The 17,679-nt window shown below is 32.4% G+C and overlaps 1 protein-coding gene and 1 non-coding gene across 3 annotated transcripts in view; both read left to right on the top strand.

Annotated features, from left to right (window-relative positions):
- The window catches only part of LRCH2 (leucine rich repeats and calponin homology domain containing 2), a 141,790-nt gene extending 124,804 nt beyond the window's left edge, over nt 1–16,986 (top strand). The window contains exons 14-20 of one of the 2 annotated variants that reach the window (XM_024564416.3): nt 1,623–1,667; nt 3,954–4,004; nt 6,095–6,152; nt 6,921–7,033; nt 7,436–7,573; nt 7,691–7,768; nt 14,297–16,986. In XM_024564416.3, the coding sequence (XP_024420184.2) occupies nt 1,623–1,667; nt 3,954–4,004; nt 6,095–6,152; nt 6,921–7,033; nt 7,436–7,573; nt 7,691–7,768; nt 14,297–14,416 (603 nt within the window). In that variant the 3' untranslated portion in view covers nt 14,417–16,986. Of the gene's footprint in view, nt 1–1,622; nt 1,668–3,953; nt 4,005–6,094; nt 6,153–6,343; nt 6,527–6,920; nt 7,034–7,435; nt 7,574–7,690; nt 7,769–14,296 lie in introns of those variants that run through there. The other variant, XM_045198660.2, reaches the window with a different exon arrangement.
- Nucleotides 4,331–4,459, top strand: LOC112308261 (small nucleolar RNA SNORA35). Its single transcript, XR_002975158.1, has one exon. It is a non-coding gene; the product is annotated as a small nucleolar RNA SNORA35 (small nucleolar RNA).
- Nucleotides 16,987–17,679: the final 693 nt, after the last annotated feature.

The raw sequence follows: 17,679 nt of genomic DNA, 5'->3' as shown, positions 1-17,679 counted from the left end.
CTGACATACTTCTTGTAATACCAATATATAGTAACCTCTTAGAAATGTTCCAACAGTGCCTTTAGGAGTAAAATCCCACATCAGTTTCCAGCTTGGCAGCTCCCTTATTTTGACATCCATGAGCTTCTTCTTCTTTGCTGGTATGATTGTTGGCATCTTGGAGTCCTATTGTCTGCTGTCCTAATGACACACTTTTGTTGAAGTAGAATAGAGAACCAAGAATGACATAAGCAGGGATCGATAGCAAATAGTTTTATTTATACATGCAAACTTGATTCTGTGGCAGTCTGGAACACTGGATTGAAAACATTATAGCTATATCTGGGATCAGCCAAAAAGAGCACCCTGATAGATTAGTGAGAATTGTTTTAAATCACAGGAGAGACGGTGGAGGAACTTAGGTTTTCTATTTGTAATCCCTAATGCTGTTCAGCCCCCAGTTTGTGGTTGAGCTAGGAAGTAGGTTATCTATTTTTCCAGGAGTTATGGAAGATAAAGCTACATAAGTAAATGGGGCTATTAAAGAGCACCTTGAATGCCATGCAAAGTAATTTGGACATAATCTAGAAGTTAATAGGTTTTATAACAGGAGAGTCCTTAGTTGCAAGTAGTGTTTGGAGAAGATTAATCTGCCACTGATTTGCAAGATTATTTGTGGTAAAGAAGAATCAGAAGTAAGAACTCTAGTGGTTGTCATACTGTATTTTCTTCATTCTAAGAAGCACATTTTCATATACTAGCATTTTTTTTGACATTGACTATATTGCCTCTGTGCCTAAGTATAAAATGAAGATAATAGTATTTACCTCAGAGTTGTTATGACGATTAAGTGGGTTAATGCATGTAAGACATTTCAATCAGTGCCTGGTATAAAGTGCTAGCATAGTGTTAGCTATTATCACTATTACTATTATTGTATAGTCAGTATATACATTTAATGTAGTGGGTTTTTTTAACCTAAAATCAGTAGGTTTCTTCATAATAGATGACATTTTTGAATGATGAGATTATAGACTAAGTATGAGATAGGGCCTAGGATAGGGTGATAGTTACGAGAATTCAGACGTAAGTTTGAGATAATAAAAACAGTAACTTGATGACATGTTTGATATACTGGATTAAGAGAAAGGAACATTTAAGACAACCTTCAGATTGCGAAACAGAATGAATAGAAAATGGATTTGTTTGAGGAAAAATTGTTACTTGATATATGTAAAGTACTTGAAACAATGCCTTGCACATACTGTACACAGTCCAGCAGAAGTAAGGCCTGCTTGAGTGTAGTTGGTAGGGTAATAATATGGAGTGGTAATTTCTAGTTTTAATTTGAACATTTCACCTACAATGTCATATGGTGTGCTTGAGTGTGATATTGTTATGTTACAGAATTACATGCTTATGATTTTGTAATAAAAGATTTTGCAATAAAAAACAGGCATTAGTTGTGCCGGACCCTATACGTCTTAGCTATTAGTAAGTGGTAGGACTCTTTAAACTGCTTATGTAATTAAACTTAGTATTAGATAATTTAATAAAATACCAAAATATGATAAACCTCATATATAATTTACTAGTAGAGAATTCATATGTTCAAGGAAAAATATGTTTTAAATATTTTTCAGTATAAATCATCAAGGAAGAGTTCAAGTGGCAATGAAAATGATGAGGTGAGAAAAGAGGGTAATATTATCAATTACTTAAAATATTTACTTCTCATATGTAGTTGACTAAATTAGAGTAAAATGTAATCCATATTTCAGTGTCTTTGTTATTGATTTAATGCCTGAGTTTTCTGTAATAATAAAAACTAAGCATTATCATATAATTATTAATTTAATCATGTAATTTCTATATGCCCTTTGTTTATAATGGAATTTCTAATAGTTCAATTTTAGAACTTTAACATTCATCTTGAAACTTTAATTCATGAATTTAAATTTTTTACATTTTTGCTATCTTCTTCCTAAATCAATCTGGTGGTCCATTGGTATTTGTTTGGAATTTATTAATATCTTTCCACAAATTCTTTGTACTATTTTAATGTTTAAAATTAGATTATTACAGTTTGTGCATTACTATATGTTTTTTTACCTCACCATTTTAAACTGCAGCAGCCTAGAATTTTTGAAATGATAGTCTCATTACCATGAATACATCAGCTTTGTGTATTTTGTTTGGAGGTGTTCATAGTTAAGTTTATGTTGGTTCTGGGCAGGGCTTCTGAGAACTCCTCTAATTTTATGAAATAGAATCATACAGAAAATGTTTACTGAAAACTGAGCTAGTGTCGTGGTTCAGCTTGGCTGTTCTTCCTGGCCCTTTATATTTTATATCTGCTTTGGTCCTGCCTGCCTCGATATCTAATGAGTTACCAAGGCCTACTTTTTTTTTTTTGATACTGAAACATTTTGAATATATTCCATACCTGCATATCTGCTCTTTCTGCCCCGGCACAGGCCCTCATCATTTCCTGACTATAGTAGCAATCTTGCTCATCTCTTCCTTTGTCCAGACCATTCTCCCTGCAACCACAATGATTGTTTCAAAGAATACAGATATGACCAGGCCATTCCTTTGCTTAGAAAGCTTTAATGTCTCCTCATCACTTAGATGATAAATTCTAAGTTCTTAGTCAAGCCTCTGCTTACCACATCATTCTCAACTCCCAATTTGCCCTCCTTTCACTGAACTCTCCAGCAACAGGGAACTGCTCCACGGTTTTCTGCACCCTTCATTCATTGCTTCTGTGCCTTTGTTTTTGTCCTCTCATCTTGCAGTGCTGTTCTCTTCTTTTTCTGGTAAATGCCTATTCAGTTTTTTTAGTTTCTCAGGAAACTTGCCTTTCTCAACCTCCAGCACCATCTCTCCAAGCACCATTATCTGTACCTCATGATATGGCACTCAAAGCTCTGTCATTTTACTTAAGAAGGTTGTATTACCTCTATCAATAAATCTATTTTTCCCTCTAGACTGCGAGATGCTTCAGTGGATAACATTTTACTAAATTTCAGTATTCCAAATGCCTAGCCCAGTATCTGACATATAATGGGTAGTCAGTAATCATTTGTTGAATGGTGAGTAAATGTCCTGTGTGGTATGCACATTCAAGATTAAATGTTAAGATTTTTGTATTTGGTTGGTAGTAGTCATTGAAAAAACATGGACTGCTTAATATTATTTTATGCAATTAACTTCTTTGGAATTATTTCTAAGCCTATATTAGCTATCAGGGTTGTCAAACTCGTTTTCACTGGGGGCCACATCAGCCTCACAGTTGCCTTCAAAAGGCCGAATATAACGTTAGGACTGTATAAATGTAACTGCTCCTTAACTAGGGGTAAGGAGCTCGGCACTGCAACTGGGTAGAAACAAGGTGCCGGGCAGATAAAACAAGGTGGAGGGCCGGATTCGGCCTGTGGGCCTTGTGTTTGCCACCTGTGCTATACAGAATTTTCCAGATAAATGTTTTTGTTTGGGGTGATGGAATTTTTGCATGCCCAGATTGCAATGTACCTGCCTCAGATTGTAATGTGTTATTGCCATTTCCCATCAGAAATGAATCTTAACACATGGATCTTTTCTAAGAAATATGAAAAGGTTTTTCTTTTGTGATTTTTAAAGGAAATACATTTATGGGAAAATATTTTGTGTGAGTATATAGTACTTTTAAAACTTTTAAGGGTTTATTAATCACCTGGAGATCCTTTTGAAATACAGATTCTACATAAGTAGGTCTTGGGTGAGGCCTGAGATTTTGCCTTTCTAACAAGTTCCCAGCAGACGCTGATGCTGCTGGTTCACAGACAACACTTTAAGCAACAAGGTGGTAGATGGTATTTTCTAGATTCTTTCTTCAGCAGTTGGTCAAAACAATTTTCAGTTTTCTGTTTATATGTCTACATCATCATTCATGTTTTAATTTCATCTTTCATTGTTTTATTTTTATGTTTTAGCAAGACAGTGATAATGCTAATGTGTTACCACAATCTCCAATATCATCTGAGGTACAAGTTCTGTTTTTATATGTTTATATAAGTTTATTTCTTGTCTGTTTTTTCTAATCTCATCTTTTTTTTCAATGTAACTTATTCACCCATATTTAGAAAGCTACATATGTTAATTTGTACGTACCTAGCCTATAAAGAATTCTAAGAACACTACCATCTTTTTGTACAAATATTCATAATAAATATAACATATTACTCATCGACAAATGCATCTAGATCATAGAAAAGCATTCAGTTTATATGATTTTTATGTTGTATAATCCATATTTTGAAATAAATGATAGAAATAGCTTTAAAATTTTAATTTTGAAAACAAAGTACTTGAGCATTGTGCAGTGACCTTTGGTTTTTCTCATAACCAATTAGGTCTGAAAGCAATGCAAGAGAAACTTCCTTTTTCCACGGGAAACATCCCTGCTGTGGGTTGTTCCTATCGACAGGAGGGTACACATTTCTTAGCATCTTAGACTGGAGTAGGGGAGGGGAGAAGGGATAGATCAGTGTTTGTGAGATCTCAGTCACCTACTCTGGTGGTTTGAATAATTGATTATTCTAATTTGATTTAACCTGTTGCTTTACAACAAAAGATAAATTTTTAAAATTTCAAACAGTATCTTTTTCTATTTCAAATTACCTTATTTAGTATTCTACAAAAGTATTGACATTAGTAAATAAATGATTGAAACTTTTAAATAGAATTGGATGTTATAAACATGTTTCTAAATTATTTATATGGCAGGTAAAATGGTTTACATTCTTTTAGAAAATAATTTAAATTAGGATATCTTAAAGTTAGTCTTTGTTGTATGCTTTTGTAAGTCTTTTACTTTCAATTATAACAAATGTAAGCATATAAGTGATTACTTATTTGCCTACTTGCTTTGTGATTTTATGATCAATGGTCACGGGGAGAGTACTGGTGCCAGTATTCTCAAGTAAATTACATTGCTTATATAATACATTTTGCTTACATTTGGATAAGTAAACTTTTTTGTCTGGGAATTCATAGCATTTTAGCAAAAGAATGAAGACAAACTGTGAGGCTTGTGGATGCTTAGATTGGTGAGCATGTGTTTTGGTAGCTTAATTAACATTCACCTTGAACTGTATATCACATGTTAATCAGAAAATTCAGAGTCAACAGAATTCTGATTGCTTCAATTTCATCTGTGAAAGGAAAAGGATAAAAAAAATGGTATAGTCTTTACTACTCACAAAGGCTTGCCTGTATATTTGAACCTAAGAGAAGTCCCATGAACTGGGTATTAGCCTCATCATTTTACAGCTGAAGAGACTGATAACTTTGCCGAAAGACCCCAGTGAATAAAGTGGTGGAGAAGTGACTGAAACCCAGGCTGTATATACTTCACAATTGTTGCACAGATTAAATAAAATGCTGCTAACATTACATTACCTTACCACTTTACAAAATGCTTTCTTTTAGTTATCTCGGTTAATCTTCACAATATCCCATTTTAAAGATGAAGAAAGTCACAGAGAAATTAAATGTTCTTCTTAAGACTTAGCCTAAGCTTTATGACTCCAAGTTCAGATTTTTAAAATATGCCACAATTCTTTCCACAGCATGTAACTGTGTGAAAGCACTTTGAAGCAATGTGTGTTCAAAAAGAAGACATAATAATTTATCATCTATCATTCTGGAGCTCCTGTTAGTATGAATGTATAGTTTTGCCTTATAGTGTCCCCTAAGTGTCAGCTCCATGGTACATACTAAGTAAATGTTGCTAATTTCACTTATCTTTTTCACTGAAGTTTACTTCATTTCAGACTTCAATTGTTATTTGCTTAAAAATAATATCTATTAAATTTATACACTTAAATAATTTTACTTTTAATTTTACTTATACTATGGGAGATGAATATTTAAAGGCTTGTATAATCAAGTCAATTAGTAAATATTTATATACCTTTTAAAAGTGAAATCAATTTAAATGGAAATGCAGTTTACCTTTCTCTACTTCACTAATCATGGGAAAAATAAATACTTCTCAAAATTGTAATGGATATGAATAACTACCTTAATTATTTTTGAAAGAAAACAGGTTTTATTTGTTTTCTGTTTTTAGGAATACGATAGAACTGATGGTTTTTCACATGGTCCTTTTGGCTTGAAGCCTAGATCAGGTAAATATATGTTCTGCAAATAAAATTTATTGCTTATATATGAAACTAGAGTTTCCAAGCTTAAATGGGATTTGATTCCATAGTTTTAAATACACACAGATTCTTTCCCCTCTCCAAAAGTAATTTTCTCTTAACCTTATTTGTCTTTCCAATTCCCATTCCCCATTTCTTTCTTCCTCTTTACCTTCAAGCTCCTGAAACCTCAGCTTTTTGCCTTAGATATACTGCAGTCTTATTTCTACACTACTGTGACTGCTATTAGAATGACCACTCTGCCAGCAAACCAAACACTGTTTGAAATTATAGCACTCCATTATATTGTGGTTTTAAAAAGGGATCTTTTCGCATTTGGCAAGCCCAAAAGAAAATGGATCCATGTTACTTGGCAAGGTATTGAATTACAGTTTTTATTCCTGAATAACTGTATTGACCTTCAAGAATAATTTCCTTTTTTCTAAAGATAATAAAAATAATAAAGGCTAATTTATGTTTAATAATTTTTAAACTAGATCATAAGTTTCTAAAAATGTATGTTTATATAAGAACATATATAGGTGGTAAAATTATTACACTTGTCTTCCCTGTTGCTTTCAATTATGCAGATAAGTACATTTCAATTATATTCTATAAAAATATTTAGAATGTATTAAAAAGTAATAGTGTTTAGTGAACTTTTGTATTGATTCTTTTTATCATGCCTCTTTCCCTGCCAATGGTTGATCCTTCTTATTAGCTTTGTTATAAGCTAGGAAATTTCTGTTTTTATAGCTTTTAGCCACTCATCTCGCCAGGAATATGGGGCAGCAGATCCTGGATTTACAATGAGAAGAAAGATGGAACATTTACGGGAAGAACGAGAGCAAATACGGCAACTTCGCAATGTAAGTCTGATTGACCTTTGAGATCCACTTTGTAGGAACGGGTTTAACTTGGAAAATTAACAATATATATGGAGCCCTAGCTGGTGTGGCTCTGTGGATTGAGTGCTTGCCTGTAAACCAAAGGGTCTCCCCTTGGATTCCCAGTCAGGTCACATGCCTGGGTTGCAGGCAAGGTCCCCAGTAGGGGGCGGATGGGAGGCAGCCACACATTGATGTTTCTCTCCCTCTCTTTCTCCTTCCCTTCCCCTCTGTCTAAAAGTAAATAAATAAAATCTTTAAATAAAGAATGTATATGGATTTTATTTTCAATACGCTTTAAAATTTTGGATTATATAATGCTTTGTAATATAAATATATAACATATTTAGGTAGAATATTGTGATTTACACCTATTTTTTATAGAATCTTGAATCCAAGTTAAAAGTAATTTTGCCTGATGACATTGGAGCTGCGCTCATGGATGGGGTTGTTCTTTGCCATTTAGCCAATCATATAAGGCCACGCTCTGTAGCTAGTATTCATGTGCCATCACCAGCAGTGGTAAGTTTTTTTTTAACAATTTGTAAGTTCTCTTGAAACTGTTTTTAAATAATATCAATTTTGATTAATTTCTGTATAAATATGCCTGTAAATATACCTTTTCTCCTTACTTTATAGCCTAAACTGAGCATGGCAAAATGTCGAAGAAATGTAGAAAACTTTCTTGATGCCTGTAAAAAGTTGGGTGTCTCACAGGTAATTATAATTTTTCTAACAAAATAATCATTTAAATATTAATTCATTACATATGTACTGCATTTCTTATTCTTCTCAATGGGAATGAATAATGGTTTTTGAACATGAAAATGATTATCTTCCATGGTTACCTTCTACAAAGTTCCAGCTTTTATTATAGGAGCACTGTAATGAATGTTTTTAAGCTGATTTAAAAGTCATTTAGGAAACAGCTACATATATGTAAAAATGTACTCATCATACACATCACTGAATAAACAAAAATTAGCAGTCGTATTACAACTTGGTTTTGATCATTGCTGCTATCATTTTTTCTGCTGGAGGACATTTGGACTCCTTTCCACAATAAATCCATGGACAGACTCTTGGAAGATTTACATTCAAGGTGAACAGTGTTTTAAAATTTATTTAAAGTGTCTAATTGGAAATCTTAGTAACATATTATGATAATTTCTCACTGGACAAACTCTGAAATTTGTAGGAATTAGCTTATATTTCATGTAATAGTTGCAATCATAAAATTAACAATTAAAGTTATATTATAAATTTATAATGAAAATAAATAACCAAAATGTTGTTTCTTGAAAACATGATAAGCCTAATGTCAGCATGACTGACTTTTGAGAGGACATGACATTTTTAGCAGGTTACAATCTAGTTGTGCCTTTGAAAATTTAGTTTAATTTTTAAAATTATTTTTATTGAGGCATAACTGACATAACATTGTGTAAGTTTAAGGTTTACAATGTGTTGATTTGATATGCTTATATAATGAGTTGAGCTTAAAAAAGCTCTCTTTTCAACAGTGTCATAATAATTTGGTCTGCAGATTCCACTATAACCTGTGTTCTCAAGTGAATAAATACAGTTTATAATTGATATAGAGAGAACCAGTTGAATTGCTATGTATTATGGAAACTATTTGCTGTTCTCTTCTAATTTTCTCTATGCTTGACATGATGCTTTAAAATTTCAATTCCTAACCATTTTTATATTCTTTCTTTTTTGTACTCTTAATCTTTTACTGAGAAAATAGCAAAATTAGGGAGGTTTTTTCCTAATAATGCATTATATATATTTTTCCATTTTTGTTTTAAGAGTTTCTTAAGGGGAGTTCTCAATAAACATGTTTTTGAAAGAATGCATGTTTTTATAGATGAGGACACTGAGGCACAGAGAGGTTAGGGAACTTGCCCAAGGTCACACTTTTAGTAAATAGTGGAACCATGCTATGAGCCCCAATGGTCTATCTCCAGAACCCACCCTCTTAACTTGGATACTCTATTTTCATATGTGAAAAAAAAGACAATCCAACATACTCCAGACACCTTCATGATACATTAGGCAAGGAGGGTAAATGGGAAGGTCTTTCAAAAACTATTCTCCTTAGCATACTTTTGTCTTCTCTCTCTGACTTGTTCTAGGGCAGTGTTTGTGCCCCACCCTTCCTCGACATAAAGGGGGTGATATGGAGGAAATAGTCAACAACTCCCATTTTCTAAACTTTCTAGCTGCTGATAGTGAGGGAAGAGTTTTATTTTTAGCTTCAAGTTGTTATTTCCTGACTTAGAAATGGTAATCTTTAGTCAATTTTTTCACTTATTTTTTGCATTTTAAGATATTTTTGTGTTTTTAACAGCTTTATTAGCTACAATTAACATAAGATAAAGTACATATAAATAACATGTACAATTTGATAAGTATTGACATGTATATACACAATGAAAACGTCATCAAAGTCAAGGTAAAGAACATGTACATTGTCCTCAGAAGTTTCCTTGTGGCCCTTTGCAATCCTTCCTTCTACCAGGCAACCACTAATCTGCTGTTACGATAGTGTACTTGGCATTTTCTATCCAGTGTTGTCCATAAATGGAATGATACAATATATATGAATTTTTCTGGCTTTTTCTACTCAGTATAATTAAGAGTCCATGTTGTTGTATGTGTAAATACATTTCTTTTTATTGCGAGTAGTATGAATATAGCACAGTTTGTTGGTCCATTGACTTGTTGATGGCTATTTCAATTGTTCGTAGTTTTAGGGATTACTATAAATAAGGCATCTATGAGCATGTGTGTTCTTTGGATGTTCTTTAATTTTGGGTAAATACCTAAGAGCCTAGGATTGAAATGACTGGAACATATGGTAGGTGTATACTTATAACAAAGTGCAATATATAAAGAACTCATACAACTTTACACCGAACAAACAATCCAGTTAAAAATGGGCAGATGATCTGAACAGATACTTCCCCCAAGTACCAATTGCCAACCATTTGCCAACAGATATATGAAAAGCTACTCAATCTCACTAGCTATTAGGGAAATGCAAATCAAAACTACAGTGACATATTATCTCATAGCTCTTAGAATGGCTATTATCAACAAGATAGGTAATAACAAGTGTTGGAGAGGTTTTGGAGAAAAAGGAACCCTCATTCACTGTTGGCGGGAAAGTAAACTGGTACAGCAACTATGGAAAACAATATGTAGCCTCCTCAAAAAATTAAGAATAGAATTGCCACATGGCCCAGCAACTCCTATTCTGGGTATTTACCTGAAATATTTGAAAACATTTATTCGCAAAGATATACGCACCCTTGTGTTCATTGCAACATTATTCATGGTGGCCAAGACATGAAAATAGCCAAGGTATCCTTCAATAGATGATTGGATAAAGTAGATGTGGTACATATCCAGGGCTGTCCAACCTGCGGCACAGGATAGCTATGAATGCGACCCAACACAAAATCGTAAATTCACTTAAAACATTATGAGGTTTTTTTGTGATTACATGTCACCATATATTTAATGTGTGGCTCAAGACAACTGTTTTTCCAAGTGTGGCCCAGAGACGCCAAAAGGTTGGATACCCCTGAAATGGAATACTACTCAAGCATAAGAAAAGGTGAAATACTGCCATTTGGGATAACATGAATGGATCTTGTGAATGTCAGGCTAAGTGAAATAAGTCAGACAGAAAAATTCAAGAATCATATGAATTCACTCACATGTATGTTATAAAACTGAATGCAACTAGTTAACAAACAAGAAAAACAATAAAAAACTCATAGACTCAGACAACAGTATGGTGGTTACCAGAGGGAAGGGGGAGAAGGGGAGGTAAAGGGTACAGGAGGCCAAATATATGGTGATGGAAGAAGATTTGACTTTGGAAGGTGGACACACAATGCAATATATAATTACATATCATAGAATTATGCACTTGAAGCCTGTATAATTTTATCAACCAATGTCACCCTGATAAATTTAATGTAAAAATTAAAATTAAAAATAAAGAAAAAAAAAGAAAGTACTGAACTGTTTTCTTAAGTGGCCGTACCCCTTAACATTTCTATCAGCAGTGTATAAGAATCCAGCTCCTTCATTTCCTCAACAACATTTAATATGGTCAGTGTTTTTTTTTTAGTTTTAGCCATTATAATAGGTACATACTGGTTTGCCAGTATGGTTTTACTTTGCATTTGCCTAAAGACTAATGATGTTGATTAAGTTTTTAAGGTTTATTTGTCATTTATATGAATTATTTTATGAAGTGTCCATTCTAATTTTTTGTCAATTTTTTAAAAGATTTTATTTATTTATTTATTTATTTATTTTTAAGTATATTTATTGATTATGCTATTACAGTTGTCCTAGTTCCCCCCCACTCCACTCCATCCTTCCCACCCCCTCCCTCCCACATTCCCCCCCTATAGTTCATGTCCATGGGTCATACTTATAAGTTCTTTGGCTTCTACATTTCCTACACTATTCTTACCCTCCCCCTGTCTATTTTCCACCTATCATCTATGCTACTTATTCTCTGTACCTTTCCCCCCCTCTCCCCCTCCCACTCCCCTATTGACAACCCTCCATGCGATCTCCATCTCTTTGGTTCTGTTCCTGTTCTAGTTGTTTGCCTAGTTTGCTCTCGTTTTTGTTTTAGGTGTGGTCGATAATTAATTTTTTAATTGGGTTTTCTTATCATTGAGTTTGAGATTTCTTTATAAAATATGCACAAAGTGTTTTATCAGATGTATGATTTACAAACATTGTCTCCCAGTCTTTGATTTGTCCTTTCATTCTTATTGTTGTATCTTTCTTAGAGCAGTTTTAATTTTTTTTGTTTTTTCCTGCAAATTTATTTTATTTTATTTTTTTAATTATTGTTGAGTTATAATTGTCCCACCTTTTCCCCCATTGCTGTCCCTTGCCCTGTCCCCCGCCCTATTCCCACAGTTGTTTGAGGTAAAATTGATCATGATGTCAAACCAAAGAAATCTTTGCATAAATCAAGGTCAGAAAGATTTTCTATGTTTATTTTTAGAAGTTTTATAATCTTAGGTTTTACATTTAGGTCTATGATAAAGTTTAAACTCTTCAACAAATGTTAAAACTATTCCTTTTTTTTTTTTTTAACAACTTCTTGCATGAGCTTTGGTATTCTCTGTCTTTCAAAGAATTTGTCCATTTCATCTAGTTAGCCAGACTTACTGTTATAAATTTATTTATCTTTTTAGCATTTATAGAATCTCTTCTGATGTTACTTCTCTTATTTCTTATATTGGTAATTTATGCATTTTCTCTTTTTCTTGATTAATCTAGCTAGAGGTTTATTGATTTTTAAAAAAATCTTCTCAATGAACTAACAGGTGGCTTCATTGATTTTTCCCCTATCATTTTGGGTTTTTTTTTTTTTATTGTTTTCCTCTTTCATCTTCATTATTTCTTTCTTTCTTCTTGTCATTAGTTTAATGTGCTCTTTTCTACTTTGTGAGGTGGGAACTAAGTCATTGATTTGAAACCTATTTTCTTTTCTAATATATACTTCAGTGGTTATTTGAATACATAAGCAAAATATTAGGAGGGCAACTAATGTTGCATTGAAAATGGATATAAAAAGATGGTTTTTGAGAACTCCTTTGATATATGTGATATTACAATAGTATTTGGTGAGTGGGTTATTGGGGTAAGGAAGAAAGAAAAAAGTATGATTCTCAGGTTTTTGTTGAGGGAGATTAAACTGTGTACCACTTGCTTAGGTATAAAATAAAGAAGGATCAGTTAATTAAGTGAGGAAGTAGTTCTGTTGTGGACACATTGATTTTGATATGTCTGTTGGACCTCCATTTGGCTGTATCAAGTTGACATTTGTATCTCGAGCCTAATAGAGAAGTCTTGGCAGGAAATATATTTTTGAAAGTCATCAGGATGGAGGAAATAGTTGTTATAATTCGGGAATAAGGGTCCAGTCTTGCCAAGGCTTCCAGTGTTTCAAGAAACAGTGGATTTAAAAATAATAATGTTTATAGATTTTTAAACACTGTTCTAGCTAACTAAAACACAGATATCAACCAGATGGGGCCTGTAACTGGTCTGTTTCCCACTCCTGTATCCACTACTAGCTTATTTTCCAGAGGTGAATGTGTCACAACTGAAGCAGTTGACTGCATTTTCTTCAAAAATAGCTATCAAATTTATTTGATGTTGTATGCATGCATGCAAAACTTCAATTAACCCTTGCTGTTTTGATAAGGCTTTGGGAATAACAAGGAGAGGATATAGTATAAAGCAGGGATGTCAAACTCATTTTCACAGGGGGCCACATCAACCTCACAGTTGCCTTCAAAGGGCCAAAATAATTTTAGGACTGTATAAATGTAACTACTCCTTCCTTAACTGTTAAGGAGGTGAAATTACATTCAGCACTTTAAGGCAACCGCGAGGCTGATGTAGCTTCCAATGAAAATGAGTTTGACACCCTAATGTAAAGTGAGAAGAGAGTGAAGACAGAACCCTTTGAAAATCTTAGGATGTTAGAAGAGGATCAATGAAGGCTAATGAAACCTAATGCAAGGTTGTCTCTAAAACTTCTTTCTCATGGAGTTGTGAAGATCAGATGATACATGTGATGTGTTTAGAAGAGGAGACAGTTGTTATTGTTCAAATTCTAGACTACTGGAAATAAGAAGCGCCACAACAGTACTAGAAGCTGGAGGGAAGCACACTTAAGACAAGAAAAGTACTGAAGTGGTACATATATATCAGAGATCATAGAACCTTGGGAATTGATAGAAGCAGAGTACAAAGTGCTTGCACATTAGGCTGTTTTGTTTGTTTCTCACACAGTTCCATCTTCAGGATGAAGAAACTGAGTCTCAGGAAATTTTAATACTTCATATTACATGGCCCTTAGATCTCCTGGCTGGAATTGTAGTGCTTTGTTTATTGCAGCACAAGAGCTTAGGAAACATTTAGCATGACTGTTTCACTTTAAAATATTTGTTTAGGTGGAGCAAGCAGATCAATGTCAGATCAAACACAGCTTGTAAAATAATAATCCTATTAACATAAAAGTCTACTTTTAAAAACATACATTTTAGATTCGAATTAATTAGAATTGTGTGCTCTTCACATGAAGTTTTATAGAAAGCATGTTTTAAAAATACAGTTTTGACTAATTTAGGCTTTATTGCATTATTTAAAAACAAATGGTCAAATATCACCTTTTTTTTTTTTCAGGAAAGACTCTGTTTGCCTCATCATATTCTGGAAGAAAGAGGTCTTGTGAAAGTTGGCGTCACAGTTCAGGCTCTTCTTGAATTACCCACAATCAAGGCTTCTCAGCTTTCTACAGCTTAATATGATATTTAAAAATCATAAGTGTATAGTTTCATTCATTTGAAGTGATTTCAAGTTACTCAAATTCATGAATAAGACTGTCTAATCAAAAATAATTTTATTAGATCAAGCTTTAGTTTTAAAAAAATTGTGTTATATTAAATTTTAAATAGCCCAAACTTACTTTGGGAGAAAACTGGACTAAAACTTAATAAGAGTTTTTGATAAATTCAAATTCTCTTTTTACTTAGTTGGTAACCTTGATTATTTTTGAAAATCAAATTGATACTAAATTTAAAATATGACTTCAATTTAATAATTACATTAGGTTTAATATTTTAATATAGCATACCAGTAATGTCAGGATAAAAGGTAATCTTTTTTTTACGGATTTAAACAATTCTATATTTGAGTTATTCAATTCTCTTCTAATTCTAGTTTATACAGAATTTCTTTAATCTTTGGTCTTAGTTTTCTAGAAGAAAATAAGTAGAAAATATAGGACTATGACTTTATATTGAATTGTTTTAGTATTATAGATTATTGCCAAAATATTTTCAGTTGTACTGTAGATTGTTTACATGTGAAGTGCCTGTGTAATTGATGACTCATTTAGTCTTAAACATTTTTGCAATTGGTTTTAACGTGTTACGCAGTCAGTGAAACTTTAAAATATTTTAGTAGATTATGTAATGTCAGTAATATGTGAGGATTTAAATGTGACTCACATTGTGGCATTTGTGGTTTTTTATTTAGTTCATCGCAATTTTCCTTAAATTGGTTATTTCATGTTGTCACAAAACAATATTAATATGCTTAATTTATGCTATTTAATTTTGCAAAACTTAATCATCTTTTAAAATGTATTGTTTGAAGAGTATTTTATTTCTGTATTAAAAATGTTACACAAAGCAGTAAGGTTTTTGAGAACTAGCAAAGTACTAATTATCAAGGACATTTTGAAAAAGCTGCCAAAGTTTGCTTTATGTTTTTACTTTCAGGAACATTGCATCCGTGTGCTCCCTTTAGTTAGATTCAGAGACTAACAATTGAGGAATAGGTTTTTATTCGAAATGTGGTCATTTGTGGATCCTGTAAATCTTGGATACTCGACTAACATGATGTTGAATTAAACACAGACCATTCTATAAATGTTTTCAGAAATATATTGTTACATAAAGTCCTTGTTTAATTTAGAGGTAGATGAATTTACATTGGTAGTAGTGCAGGTATATTTCAAAAACATTACTGTAATGAATAACTGTTTCCTATAGAAGAACCTTAGTATAATTACTTTTGTAGTAGCCAAGCAAGTATCATATCTTAAATATGTGATTATTTGCACTTGTTACCTCTTAAAATGGATGCAACTTACTAAAGATGTTGGCCTGGGTGTTTCAAAGGGTATATATAAAAAACAAAAACTATAGTGCCAAATGGTTTAATAAGGGCTGATTTAGAAACAACTCTACTTTTTTGGATCCATTGGCATGAAGCCATATAATTAAATTTTAGCTTTAGAATACAGATGTGTTTTTTACATTCCCCAGGGGTCAAATTGGAGCTTTTAAAGAATTAAAGGCTCTTAAGGCTATATAATCTAAACATTTTTAGTAATGTATTACTTGAAATATTTGAGCTAATTAGTAACTATTGAGCTATTAGTAACTATTTTTCAGTTGGATCCAAAAAAAAAACCCAAAAAACTTCATTGACATAATCTCCCTAGCAAAAACTTAGGTAATAAAGGTAAAAAAATGACAAATAAATACTTCAGCTATCAGTTTTTGTAGAAATTTGATAATATTACAAATAAGCTGATCATTAAAAGATAAAGCAATCACTCATACTGCTATCATAGTTAACATGCTATAGGATTCCTCTTATTCATCAATCTAGATGTTAATATTTTCTATTTCTGTTTTGTACCATTGAAATGTTAGTGAAATTATAGGCCATTTTCTTATTGCATTTTACTTGTCAACTAATTATTACTTTAAAGAGAAAATGCACCAGAACCTCACTGTAGCATTTTTTTACTACAAAGCAAAATTCCATTTAGCGTGGGTCCGTCTGAAGTCCATACCCTGGCAGCTTATTTACCATAGTGCCAAAAGGCAACACCACCTCTGAGGTGCCCAAGGACACATTATATCAAGACTCTGATGTATTTCTTTTAGTAGTTTTTAAATAACTATAAAACTTTTTTGGTTATTATATATTTACTTTATCAGTTATTGAATTAAAAATGATTATCATTATTTGACTTAGCTATGTGATTTGAAGAGGGTTAAATAAGCAAACTGAAATATTTTATTAGGCCCTAAAAATGCAGTATATATGTATCTGCTAAATTTATTACTGTAAGGCACAAGAAAGAAGTGATGTTGGATAAGTTAGAATTGAAGTAAAGAATGAATGCATTACCATTTGTTTAATAATTATCTTTACAGAATACTAGTTTATTGACTTTTCTAATGGAATTTTTTGAAGAATTCAGAAATGTTTGTATTGGTCACAGATCTATCATGACTGATTTTTCTGATGCATTTAAAAATAAATGGCACCCTAAATGTATATTACTGATGCAAACTGTGGATAAATAAAGTTAAACAAAAAATTAGTCTGAGAATTCTCTTTCTCTCTCTACCTCTTCTCTTAACATCACAGCATCCATGTTTTGTAGGTCTTTGATAGTTTGCATCTGTGTTCTCTAACATGGAAAAATAGACTTCAAAAGGATATTCAAAGTAAGTTATTTTAGAGTCTAGATTCTTTTATATCATGCCATTTTCAGCTGGTAATGTTTTCTTTTAAAAGAAGTAAGTCCCTAGTATATCTTTATAAAATAATGTCACCTTTATATAAGATAGACTCTTCATGTAACATAAATGGTTTAATAAAAAGTAAGATAGGTCAAGTTGTGATAATTTTTTTACTGTTGTTTAAGTACAGTTGTCTCCATTTTCCCCCCAACACTCCCCCCACCCCAGCCATCCCCACCTCCCACCCTCGATCCTACCCCCCTTTGGTATTGTCCATGTGTCCTTTATAGTTGTTCCTGATAGATTTTAGTACAAGGTATATGATTGAATTACCCTTAAGTTTTTGATTAAAAAATAATCTATTTTCAAGTTATTCTAATTTTTTAAAATCCACATATTTTATTAAAATTATTCACAACTGTTACTCATCCTAAGAGACAGTTATTCAGGTAAATATTATCAAAGGTAATGTTGCCCCTGTTTTATAGTTACCCTAAAGATTTAAACAATTTTTTATGT

Source organism: Desmodus rotundus, chromosome X (assembly GCF_022682495.2).
Source record: "Desmodus rotundus isolate HL8 chromosome X, HLdesRot8A.1, whole genome shotgun sequence".
NCBI classification, from domain to species: Eukaryota; Metazoa; Chordata; class Mammalia; order Chiroptera; family Phyllostomidae; genus Desmodus; species Desmodus rotundus.
The sequence above is the reverse complement of the archived record's forward strand: the minus strand, read 5'-3'. Positions and strand labels throughout refer to the sequence as shown.